The sequence below is a fragment of the Pararge aegeria genome, chromosome 24 (genome assembly GCF_905163445.1).
Source record: "Pararge aegeria chromosome 24, ilParAegt1.1, whole genome shotgun sequence".
NCBI lineage: Eukaryota > Metazoa > Arthropoda > Insecta > Lepidoptera > Nymphalidae > Pararge > Pararge aegeria.
Genome location: NC_053203.1, coordinates 7,032,237 through 7,045,994, shown reverse-complemented (window position 1 = coordinate 7,045,994; position 13,758 = coordinate 7,032,237). Strand labels below are relative to the sequence as shown.

At 37.3% G+C, this 13,758-nt stretch overlaps 1 protein-coding gene across 10 annotated transcripts in view; it reads right to left on the bottom strand.

Annotated features, from left to right (window-relative positions):
* LOC120634667 (transmembrane and coiled-coil domains protein 2) overlaps positions 1–13,758 on the bottom strand; it is a 66,481-nt gene that overhangs the window by 21,473 nt on the left and 31,250 nt on the right. For 5 of the 10 annotated variants that reach the window (XM_039905405.1, XM_039905408.1, XM_039905411.1 and 2 more), the window contains 6 exons: positions 12,656–12,682; positions 9,159–9,278; positions 7,952–8,112; positions 6,577–6,647; positions 5,441–5,574; positions 1,713–1,727 (listed from right to left, as the gene is read on the bottom strand). In XM_039905405.1, coding sequence (XP_039761339.1) covers positions 1,713–1,727; positions 5,441–5,574; positions 6,577–6,647; positions 7,952–8,112; positions 9,159–9,278; positions 12,656–12,682 — 528 coding nt within the window. The remainder of the gene's footprint in view (positions 1–1,712; positions 1,728–5,440; positions 5,575–6,576; positions 6,648–7,951; positions 8,113–9,158; positions 9,279–12,655; positions 12,683–13,758) is intronic. The other 5 variants (XM_039905407.1, XM_039905414.1, XM_039905415.1 and 2 more) reach the window with 2 other exon arrangements.

Sequence of the window (13,758 nt, the reverse complement as noted above, 5' to 3'; positions counted from 1 at the left end):
CCATCAGAGTATCAGAGTGTGGAAACAACAATCTGTGTAAATAATAATTAGAAAACGTATAAAGTTCAATGAAAAATAAGGGTCACCGGATACTGAGCAACCAACCGCGAGAGCATGCTCGAGTTCTTACGGATAAAGTGATTAGAACTATTTACTTTCTTTTGAAATGAGTGTTGGTACTTTAAAAATTACTTTTAGTTTTGATTTATTGTTTTTAATAATAATCACTACACATACACGTTATATTTAATGTTAGTATGTTATAAAAATACATCATACTATGAATCAATGATTTAATTTAAATCATCTTTAAACTATTTTAATCAATTAACTTAAAGTATGAAAAATACGTAGGTATAAAAATAATAAGTTTTCAAATTTAATAAACTGCACAATTATACTATAAGCTTAAATTTATCTAATTAAATTAAAATTCAACGGAATCTCTACCAAAGACTAGTGGGTAAAAAGATAGTGAGCAGGATCTTATGAAGATCTTCGAAAAAAAAATGTAGAATTATTAAATTATTTGTAATTATTTTTGATTTTTATTTTATTAACGTCTTTAGAACGCACCACTAATGTCAGATTATAGGATGTGGTGAATGACAACTGACAATAGAACTTGCAATATAATTCTAGTTTGTCGATTTTTTCTATTACTTATACAAAATATTTTATTAACGCAAATGCAATTTGAAGAGGATAAGGAAGATATTTATATTCGTGGGAAATCTACACCAGCATGCGAGCGGCGAAAAACATTTGGTCTGCGCTGACCCTACAGAACGAGAGCCAACGAGACAAGATAAAGAATGTAACGTGCGAAAAAAGACAAAGATATTTTGAGATTTCAATAATTACGTCGTGGAGTTTATCGTATGGTGACGGAATAGTTGTTGCCGTCCTTTTTCTTCCCACGGGAGTGAGAGGAAGTGACTAAGGGAATAGAACAGGTAGCAGCATCCTCTGTGCTACTATTACCGTCTACAGCCATCACCAACCCGTCCGCCCAGCGTGGTGGTTATGGGCAAACCCTGCCGTTGGGTGGGGCCTTTAGTGCAGTAGTGGAATTTTACAGGCTTTTGATGTTTCCCTCTGAGGATATGCCAGTATTATCAGATACTGGCATATCATAGTGTGTGTGCATTTTGTGTTTGTGTGTGTGTGTTCGTAAATATGGCGTTGAGTATTATTTCCCACTCCTGCACTATTCCATTGAACGGTGCATAGAAAAAGGACGTAAGAAGTTGCATAAATATACGTATATATTACATGTTACACCACAGAGGTACTATCTGAGTGTGTGAGTAAGAGACATACTAATTGTAGTAGTGTGTAGTTTGGAGTATTATGAGGATGTGTCGGTGTCTGGCAAGTGTGTGTGCATAATTTGTTTGTGTGTTCGTATAGGTGGCGTTTAGTATTGTTTCCCACTCCTGCGGAATAGTCGAAGGGCGGACGGTGCGTAGTATAAGGGGGTAAGAAGGTGCATATATATATACATTACATGTCCCACCACAGAGATATACCTGGTTTAGTTAAACTTACAGTTCTCCGGGTACAGAGATGCTCACTCTGCTTCACTGGTCGCAATCAATGACAAACTTATATGTTCTTTATTAAGTCTCGTTGGCCTTACATTATTAAGTTAAGATGGAAGTGACAGATGGTAGAGTTAGGCACATAATGATTCTACGCGACATACTTACAGGGACCCGTGTTTTCTGCGAGACAAAACACGAATATTAACACATGTCACACTTCAATACGATAAATGGTAACTAGCTGCATCTGATCATATGAAAATGACATATGGTCGTGTCAAAACCTACATCATACAGGGTGCTATTTTAACAGCGATAAAAATAGAATGATAGAGGTTTAAATTAACTTTTATTTTAATAAGTTTAAGAAAAAAAAACTATCTACAAACTGCACACGAAGATTTTTTTTTAAGAAGATCTTTGTATGCTCTTTTATTTTATTTTCTTAAAATTCTTTTATTGCAACTGGCTTTACCTAGGAAACGGTTGTAAGTAATAAATGTTTAAAAAAAGCTCATTATCAAAATAAAAAGGATGCGCTAATATAACAACGCGACGTCAAAAGATCCATCTCCTCGCCTAATCTAATTACAAACACAAATCGGTACTACAATAACACCCTATATAATTTTTATAATAAACTTTCAATAGAAATAAAAAACTCCCCATAAGAGTTGATGCAACCAACATAAGCCCGAATTTATATTGCTATCCCTCATTCGCTGTTTTCCACTTTCGGATAATGTACACAAGTCTATTCACTAACGAGATAAATCAATCCAAGTGACATTGCGATCGTCGCACGTTGGCTGAATTTATTATGAAAGTCTACGTCTAACGCCGACGAAAACGATTTTAAACATGAACGAAATATAATAAGTGTAATTACTTTACGTATACAGGCAATTGAATTGAGCAATCACCACGAAGTTTATTTATTTATTTATTAGGTTTACTTACAAACACTTACACTAATACAACCGTTTTTTAAATTTTAACTATTCTATTTAAGTGTAACACACATACATAGCACAATTTTGTTGTTGCACTATGAATGGCTAAAATATTTTAGTTTTTGAGATTTAAAATAGCGGGTACTGGGAGCAAGAGTAATATAATTTTTGCCAATGAAATGCGATGATCTCAATATAACGTAGATTGATTTTCAGACTTGTTACGAATGATAGGATAAACATATCAGCTTAAGCCCGAAAGCATATACCCAAAGCTTCAGGGCGACTGCAATAAAATATATTAAAGTAAGACAAAACGAACATATAAAGCTTAATTTCCCTTTAAATGTTTCACACAGATATATATAACAGAAGACCTAGTTTACGTTATTATTGTCTTAATTTTATCTGCGACACCAGAATATCATGGGAGGAGGTCGATCTTACCATCCCCGGTATGTGGTTCTGAATGAAGATTCCCACACGAAAAAGGGAGGCAATCCGCGATGACATTAATAACGTACACTACTATTTTTGACGTTAAGTTATGAAGTGTCAAATTATACGTCACCATTTCTTTGCGATTAAAATGCCTTATGCCCGTTTTCACCAAACCTAGAATCCCCTTACACGGATGCCAAGTAATTTACACTAGAGTTTTACGAACTCTTATGTCATATGACGTTAGTAAACCGAATCGGCTCATCGTTCAGTCAGGGGACTCGTAAACTGACATTTTTTTTTTTTTTTATAATCTTATTTTCTTACGATACATGAAAAATATGACAATACTAACACAAAACCACACCTTGTGTTTAGAAAATCGAATGGTGAAAGGTAAATTATGCCTAGGAATCTTCTATGATCAGCTGTTACTTACTTAGGCATTGCATTGTTCGTCGTTAGTGAAAACGGGCATTAGAGAATCAGGCTTGAACCGAACATTTCGCTGATAAGGCTTCGATGCAACCCAGATCACTTTAATGCGAGAAGACCAAGGACCAGCGTAAATTGGCGCTGTAGCGGGGTTTACATTAATGTTTAAAGATGGACCAAATGCCGATTTGTTAGCCAAATGCCGATTACAATATCAATTGAAAGTTAACTTTCATTGCTTCTACATAAGACTGAAATTGGTATAACTTAGGATTACACACGTAAAAGGGTACATACAGACCGGCGAGTTGAGCAATATTGTTCGTTGGAGCGCTTGAGTACGTGCATCCCGCATGTACTCAAGCGGCAGAGACGTCACGGTGCCGCTCGACTGCTATTGCCGTTGCGAAAATGCTGCTCATGTTACATTAAACGCCTAGATGTTGTGTAAATGTGATGGTGTAAATATGGAATATACAGACCGGCGAGGTGTGCAATGTTTTTCTTTGAAGTGCAATAAGAGATGCGATGTAACGCTGCTCGAATAGGTACTGCCCATTATTCCTAAATCGTTCCTGTTAAGATTTAATAGGAATGGCAATGGATAGGATATACAGACCGTCGAGGTGTGCGATGTTGTCCGTTTAATCGCAATCAGAGATGCGATAACGTCACGCTATCGAGTTGGTATTGCTGTGGCGAATGATGTCGCAAGATTTTTAAAAAGTTCCCATTAGGTTGTGACAGTATGAATTGTGTATGCCAATCTATAGCTGATACAGACTGGGAAGTTGTGTGATGTTGTTCGTTGAAGCTCAATAAGAGATGCGGTAACGTCACGATGCCGCTGGGTGCCTTTGTTGAGAATGGCGCCACTCATCTTTCATACAACGTCCCTTTAAAGTGTTAATAGTATGAGTTGTGTATGACAATGTTTGTAGATACAGACCGGTAAGTTGTGCGATGTTGTTCGTTAAAGCCCAATAAGAGATGCGATAACTTTACGATGCCGTTAGATGCTGTTGTTGAGAATGGCGCCACTCATGTTTCATACAACGTCCCTTTAAAGTGTTAATAGTATGAGTTGTGTATGACAATGTTTGTAGATACAGACCGGTAAGTTGTGCGATGTTGTTCGTTAAAGCCCAATAAGAGATGCGATAACTTTACGATGCCGTTAGATGCTGTTGTTGAGAATGGCGCCACTCATGTTTCATACAACGTCCCTTTAAAGTGTTAATAGTATGAGTTGTGTATGACAATGTTTGTAGATACAGACCGGTAAGTTGTGCGATGTTGTTCGTTAAAGCCCAATAAGAGATGCGATAACTTCACGATGCCGTTAGATGCTGTTGTTGAGAATGGCGCCACTCATGTTTCATACAACGTCCCTTTAAAGTGTTAATAGTATGAGTTGTGTATGACAATGTTTGTAGATACAGACCGGTAAGTTGTGCGATGTTGTTCGTTAAAGCCCAATAAGAGATGCGATAACTTCACGATGCCGTTAGATGCTGTTGTTGAGAATGGCGCCACTCATGTTTCATACAACGTCCCTTTAAAGTGTTAATAGTATGAGTTGTGTATGACAATGTTTGTAGATACAGACCGGTAAGTTGTGCGATGTTGTTCGTTAAAGCCCAATAAGAGATGCGATAACTTCACGATGCCGTTAGATGCTGTTGTTGAGAATGGCGCCACTCATGTTTCATACAACGTCCCTTTAATGTTTTAATAGTATGTGTTGTGTATGGATGCCATGTTGTACGTTAAAGCGGAATAAAAGATGCGATTCATTCTGCCGCTCTAGCCGGTACTGCTGATGTGAGCTGACTTTGAATAAGAAGTCAACTGGAATGTGTTTAAATTAAGGGTAGACGTACGCAACATACAAACCGGGGATTTACGCGATTTTGGTCTTTGGAGAGCGGGGAAAAATTTACAAATTCTCAGCACCGACGTGACGCTGCCGCTGGAATGTTACTAATGATGCCGCTCATATTACGTTGCTATAAGGTTATAAAGGTGTGATTGATGAATATCTGTCAGATAGCAGATACAGACCGGCGAGTTGTGCGATGTTGTCTGCGGACCCGAAGCGGTTTGACCGCGAAAAGAGATGCGCGAACTCGCGCGGCGCAGACATCACGCTTCCGCCGAGACCGGTAATGCCGTCGCGAATGTTGCCACCAACGTTCCTGAGAAATAAGTTAGTTAAAAAATGAAAATTCAAGGCACGCCTGGCCGACGTGTCACATCGAAATTATTTTGTATAAGTTATACGCATTAAAGAACAGATTACAACAGGAGTCAGATATGGCATACTGAAAAGATAAAGCATTACAATCAGTGGCGTGCATAGAGGGTATGCACAGGGTATGGAGATGATATAAAATGTACAAAATCTCCAGTACGAGTAATAAAAAATCTAAGGATAGGCATTGTGAGAGTTGTAAAAAGCCTACCCTTAAGTATTTATAACTCGTACTGGAGATTTTCTACATTTTATATCATCTGTTTACCCTGTGCATACCTTCTATGCACGCCACTAGTGAATTATTGCTGTCAGACATATTTTATTGCACGACTCATGATGCGAAGCATCAGAAAGTGCTTTACGATCGAAACATTTTTGTTAAAAATATTTTTATAAGCAAAACACAGGTTAACCGTACATGTTTGGTATCCGTACTACTACGTATGGACTACTTGTAATATATGTAGCGTGGTGATGCGTCGCCACGGCCTGTATCGCCACGCCAAAGCAATAGGTTCATGGCAACTAAAATAGGAAATAAACAATTTTGATTCGAAGTTAAATATCTCATCGATACCACATCAGTTTTACTTTTATAGCTCGTTGTCTCGTAACGGTGTCGCGAGTCCAGAGATTTTATCTCATCTAAAAATGCGTAGCGAGCTAAAAGAAGAATTGACGAAAAAAAAATTTAAGCATTTCAAAGCTAGCTACAAAGACGCCATTGGGGCATGTCTCTTGGAACACAATCGAGACAATCTGATATCGGATGCTCACCTGAACGAGAAGAGAGGTCGGTTAAGCAAAACACCCCTTCATGGCGAAAATACTACTGTATGCACGCTTGAATAAAAGTTAACAAACGTGACGTCAGTTACGAGGTGTATTTGTGTGAAGTTGACAAACCATGGAGATTGGTCAGAGTGACTATTATGACACTTACTTTAAACCTTGTCCCATGTCCCGCAAAACTTCTCTAGGTTGTCTATGCGACTGTCCACTCGTGCCATGTTGCTAAAAGAACAAGAAAAAAGTTTAGCTATCGTTATATAAATATACTAATAGTAAAATTGTCTCTGTTTGTTTGTGACTTATTTTCGTCTCAACCGCTACAACGATCTTTACGAAATCCAGCACAAAAGATAATCGGTTTTAAACGATAGTAATGCTTTACTTTAGGCCGCCCTGAAGTCCCACCTAACTTCGGAGTGGCCAAAAGGTATACAGAATGCTCTTTGAACGCCCTGAACAACGATCAAGTTAAACCAATCAAGTTCAACGATCAAGTTGAACGCCCTGAACAACGATAAAGTTCAAGACTATATATTTTTTTAAGTTTAATTTTTTGAGGCACTTATTCCATGGCGCCTTATTTGTAAGTTACAATGGAAGTCTTTTTTTTCATTTTGGCTGAATAAATGATATTTTATTTATTATTGATGTAAAACTTCTTTATAGACGAATGGGAGAAATTATAAAGCAATTCTGTTACGCGCCATCTTGTAACGTTTTCTTATTACGCGCCGTCTTCATTTCTTTCTAATACATTCAACACGTGGGTGTGATTTTTTTTTCATGAAAACTAGCAATTATTATTAATACGGCTGTTAATGTTAATCTAGTAAACATCAATAATTTGTAATAACGAAATTTAAAAAAATATTTTGTCATAAAGAAGTTTCACTTTTTACGTGTATACACTGAATACAATTCAACTTTTCTAGAATATGTAAGTTATTAAAAATATCACTTGCTTCGACGGTGATGGAAAACATCGTGAGGAACATGCCTAGGAAAGTTCTACATAATGTTTCAAAGGTATGTGGAGTCCACCAATCCGCAGCGTGGTGGACTACCGCCTTAATCCCTTCTCATTGTCTTATCCATTAATAAATACGAATAAGCGGTTTAAATTATTGATATAATCTACAAATTCAAAACAAGTCAATGTCCAGATTCTCCAACCATGTGACGGTCCGAGCAGGGATATTAAAAAGATAATTGGGCAATCCCTGGTATGAAAAGATGGGGTAGAGCTGGATAATGTGCTCCATCGTCTGATGGCACATTCTCCCAAGGCACATGTAGCAGATGGTTTCCAACCACAATAATGCAAAAGATAGTTGCAGCGCTCATGCCCTGTTCTTAGCCGGTTTAGTCGAGACCCCAGGTTACGAGGCAGATGGAAACCCTTGGGTTTCATTGTGGGATTGAAGAGATCTGTTGTCGGTCCCCGGGTAGCTTTCCATTCTTCTCTCCATACATAATAAAAACCTAGTTAAAACTATAGTAACGAACGACTATATCCTCATTCATACCTCCCAGCTCTTGATACGTTTGTTATAACCATCGAGCTTCTTCTGTAACTGCACGATACATAGCGCGCTCTTCTGATTCTTCTTCTCGAACACCGCCTTGATACGTTGCAGCTGTTGTTTGTCCGCGTTCGCAGCCAGCTTCAGGTATTCATTCACGTTGTCTGGGAACAAAGTAATAAATATATAAAACTAGCTGTTGCCCGCGACTTCGTCTGCGTTTGATTTTGTTTTTAAAGTATTCAGTATTGCTAAGCCTTAAATGAGTATAGTAGTATATATATAACATGTGACAGTCAATTAATTATAGACAAATAATTTGCAATAAAATAAAATTGCGACTATAATTAAAGATTTAAGCTATCCTATCTCTTAAGTTGGACCAGACTGCTCACGGTGTGCCAATTTAATTCAAAATCTGTTAAGTAGTTTAGGAGTCTATCGCGGACAAACATCGTGACAGGAGATTTATATATATTAAGATAAATGAATATACTACGACAATACACACATCGCCATCTAGCCCCAAAGTAGGCGTAACTTGTGTTAAGGGTACTGCGACTAAATCGGGCTAAACTAAGGACAAAGTCAAAGTCAAATTCAAATATTTCTTTATTCAAATAGGCGCATTCTAAGTGTTTACTTACGACAATCCTGTTGAAGATAAAAGACCGACACGTGCATAGTACCTACGCTACGCGACGCGTGCCTAATAAAGTGAGGGTAGTCACTTGATTTTAATTTTGCATGTGATGTTAGGGCTGTGTCTTATTTCTTTCAGTAAAAAATATTAGCGTTTTGGTATCACAGATGAGTCTCAGAGACAGCACAAAATGTACTTCTAAAGCATGTGAAGTAACATTTCGGTTTTCATTTACACGTTGTATATGCATTAATGTACATACTATATATGTATATATATTTATTCTATTCATTACTGCATCACTACAGCGGCCAGCAAAAAAGAGAAAAGAAAGTCCATCAATGCCTAGTACTAGCCAAGGGTCGTAAAGTACTTTTCTCAAATAATGTGCTACAGATACATGTTTACTATGCAATTTATTGGGCCGCTAAACCACGACAGATACGCATTTTCATACAACTTTTGCCGGCCGCTGCTAGCGTCTATTTGGCTAGTACTATCTCGACGAAGGTTATTAAAATAATGCTCAAATTTCCAAGTATGGTTGTGCAAAAAAAATATTCATACCGTCACGTATAGTCTGTTCCAAGCGGATGAGTTCCTTGGTGCGCTCGATCTTACTGTTGAGGTGAGCTATGGCGGCCTGCGCCTTAGCTGACGTCACATTCCCGCTGCCATCTCCATCATCTGAAATTATCATTATACTGGTTAATCATAGCATAACAACAGTCAACCTAGGCGGCCTTATAGGCTTCTGGAATGAGTTTGGATGCGCGTGATAGCGAGAACAAACGAAAAGCTTATGGAAAACGGCCCAGAGGAGAGCAGACGATCGCAATGAACTCATATCCTCAAATTATCATCATTACTTCAACAGATTGACTTGCGATCTTTTCTCTATTTCAAAATCTGCGGTCCTAGGCTTCCAGCGACCGCTGCGTTTATCGGTGGGGGGTCGCCATTCCAGCACCTAGAGACCACAAAGTGCGTAGGGTCTTCTTGCTGTGTCCTCCCCATTCCCACTTCAGGTTTGGGCCTCGTTGAGCTAAGTTCTTAAAGACATAAGTCTCAAAAACTTGTCTTCAGACACACTGAGCGATGTTAGTGATAAGAAAGATCTAAGCCACTCAGCGGAAATGCAGAGAGCTATACAACTAGATAACATCAGAACAGTGGAAAGTAGAAGAGCCGACATAGCTCAATAAGTTGCGAGGAAAGAATAGACGGGGCACATTACTCGCAGAACCGAAGGTCTTCAAGGTCACTGTTAAAACCCCAAGAGTTTGTACACCCCCAAGTATAGATGAAATGACAAAGTAAAACGGGATGCAGATGCGGGATGTACGCAAGCGGCACATGCCATTGAAGAAACTTGCAACATAATATAGGCATGTTGGAACCAACATAATATCAGTTTCGATTTTTTATGTCAAGAAGAAGAAGTGCATCGGTTCGGAATGATGATGATATAGACAAGAGCGGAAAATACTGACTATACATGGTCTAAATAATTTGTTGTTAAAATGCTAAATAATTTTATTTATTATTTATTTATTGAACTCTTTATTTGTACACGACTATGAAGTTAGGAAAATTAAAAAAAAAATCAATAGAAATACAAAGACAGAAGTAGAATACAAAAGGCGGCCTTATCGCTTAGTAGCGATCTCTGCCAGGCAACCTTTGGATTAAGACAAGATGAGCGGGAGCGGACATGAGGTGTAAAATTATTATAAACCTACATTCAAATAGCTAAATACAAATACATAAACAAAATTGCACAAATAAGAAAAATATAATAAATAAATATAAAATAATAAACTAATAATAAAGAAGTAACACATCCCAGGAAACACAAACCTTTTAATGTTCATAACCTTGATTCATATAGACAAAAGAAAAAAGTGTGTGTCAGCTCCGACGCACGACTGGAGTTTACTCCTTAAGTACGATTGTCGAAACATAAGCAAAGAGAGTTTATTTAACTGAATAAAGATTAATACCATATGAAAGGGTAAATTAAAAATCCTGTGCAATTTATTCACACACAGCGGAAGTGTAACTTCTTAAAAGTAGCCTACGGGAGATTGAGGTGGATGTAGAGTATCAGAACTAATTAGATAAATGTAATGTTTATTATTTAGTTTCCATGGTAACAAGAATAGGAAAAAAAACTCACTCTGTCCCATAAATTTATGTGTTTGTTTCTTTATCTAGATATTATTCGGTTTCCCTGGTAACTTAAATGGGAAAAATAAGTTAATTAAACGAAAGCTACGTTGCATGTTTGCGCATCACGGTTGCCGGGCATGCAACGTCGCAAAGCGAAAACGTAACGAAGTCATTCATTAGTAGATTTTACTCCTCACATTTTTCTCATACCGGGCGCCTTATATATGAACATCGATTCTTAACGAGTAAACTCGAAAAAGTATATTCATTCAAACATAAATGTAATGATGTTATATTAATGAACCTCATGGGAATTTTGGGATTTATTATTTTCGGATAAATTCTAACTCATCGGGTTAATATTATTGAGTTTTTTTCTGGCAGTTTTAGTCGTGTGACATAGTTGATTATTAGAAACAGTCACGAAAGGTTAAACATTGTCAAATGTGCGATAAGATATAATAAATGCTTACCTAAATATATGTTCTTAATTTTACGTGCGGACATTGACTGTTTCTGTTAGTAAATGTGTTTCCTAACCACGTGAATACAACACATTCATATCAATGATAACAACATGTGGAGTGGGTTGGGAGGAAAAAAATTAAAATTAGTACAATTATATACGTGTTTAGGTATTGTATTCTATATTCTTTAATAATCTAACCAAGGTTATTTTGAATGGTGTACTAGGAAACCAGCATGTCTGAAAGTTTTCCATGGTGTTCTTTATGGCGGGTCAAGTCTACCAATCCGCGATTGGCCAGCATGGTGGACTTCAACCTTAACCCATCTCATTCTGAGGGGAGATATTTATTTATATTTTATATTTGCCCACAACATCGCTTACAATTGTATGCAAAAAATATATTTAGCAAAAAGCATGTGGACAAATAGGGTTCCGCCTCAGCACGAAGCCGCAGCGAGCTGCGGCGCTGGTTTTCAGAGGGGGAGAGGGAGATAGAGGAGGGAGATAGAGGAGGTGATCGGTTAATAATTATGATGATGGTGATGACGACGAATAGATCACCGCCACTAAAACTGTTACCAATACTCAGTTTAGAGTAATGATTTTAGTGTATTTTGTAGTAGTGACCCCATTTTACCTTCACCCGATTGTAAACACAGCTGATGTTATGGTCACTGCGTATATTTCATGACGCTCTGTACAGTTATTTCTCTAAAAGTTTGGAACTCAGGAAAACGTCGTGCGACTTTTATTTTTTATTACCATTATTTTCCAGATAGCCTTGAATGAATGATCGAATTAATGAATACACTTTTATTGTACACCACAGATAATAAGAATACATAGAATAAGTAAGATAGAAGGATAGTCTTGCATATTAAAAACATGAATTCCCATCCTAAAGCCCATGTCATGCACGAATGATTATCAAAGGAGAATGCCGGATGTAGTATGGGATTTGGTTTCACATAGTACTTATAAGGTGCCTTCTTGGAATTTATCTTATTTTGAAAGGTTTAATAATTACAATACATTACCAAAAACATTAAAACTCTAGTTCGCCGGATTTCAGAGTTACCTACATGCAAATGAAGTTCTTGAACTAAGATTATTTTTGACACATGCGATTATTGTACCTACCTATTGATGGTACTGTTCACAATATATTAGAACCAATAATGTATTTCATTAATAGATTTTTTTAACCGTCGAAGTTAAGGCTAGGTATTTGAGAGGTTTTTTTTTTTTAAATAAAAACTTAATTTTTGATACTAGTTTAAATGAGGCACCAAACGAAACCGTGTTCAGGCATTCTCCTTTAGCATAGTTAAAGTTAATATGGAGAAGAAGTGCAGAAAGCAAATTTACATGTGATAAAATGTAATTGGTAAAATTTTGACTACTTGGTTTATTGTTACTGTACCTTGATTATTATAGTCCCCATCCTGACCTGGAAAAAAACGAAAATACATCAAGCGTAGAAACTTTTCTACAAAAATAAATCAAAGTCAGTGGCGTGCACATGGTTTGCAACCAAGTTACGTATTAAGCAGGCAGACAATATAAAATAACAATAGGAAGTGTCTAACCAGCCACCTACGTGTAAGCTAGGAAATGATATCGCAATATATTAAATTCGTAGTCATCTCAATAATCCCGGGCCTTATTACTGAACTTGACATAACGTCGTTATAATTAAACAGTGCATTATCACGTGTTCGTGACCATTTTTTTTTATAAATATAACGACTGTAACCACCTCATACGATGCCACTTTTCTTTTAAATATAAATAAATAAATCTACTAGAACAATACACACATCGGTATCTAGCCCCAAAGTAAGCGTAGCTTGTGCTATTGGTACTAAGATGACTGATGAATATTTTTGTGAATAATAAACATAAATACTTATAATATACATATAAACACCCAGACCCTGAAAAACATTCATGTTCATCACACAAACATTTTCCAGTTGTGGGAATCGAACCCACGGCCTTGGACCCAGAAAGCAGGGTCGCTGCCCACTGCGCCAATCGGCCGTCAATATATAAGTGACGGACCAAGTAGATGGCCCACCTGATGGTAAGTGAAATGTCATCGTTTATAAACAGAGCAACACCCAAAGCATGCAAAGAACATGCCTTACAAAGCACCGTCCAGTTTCTATAAACCTGAGGCGCGATGTTAAGTCTTAGATGCCTTTAATTACACCGGAAATCACGCCTTTCAGACCGGTACGCAGGAATGCTGCTTAGCGGCAGTAATTTCTCCTACGACCAGGGTATGCATAACGTAGGTACATGGCATAAAATGGAAAAAATCCCCTCCAATACGAGTTATATAAAACAATTTGGGTATGCAGTGCTTTTGTGCATACATGAAGTGCACGCCCCTGCCTACGACTGCCTATAAAGGTCACTTTGAGTGATAAGGCTACCCTTGCACCCTTAAAACTAATTATAACATCTGTTTTCTTACTGTTATTGTTCCATTACATATTTTCTGAACAATAATAGTCGTCC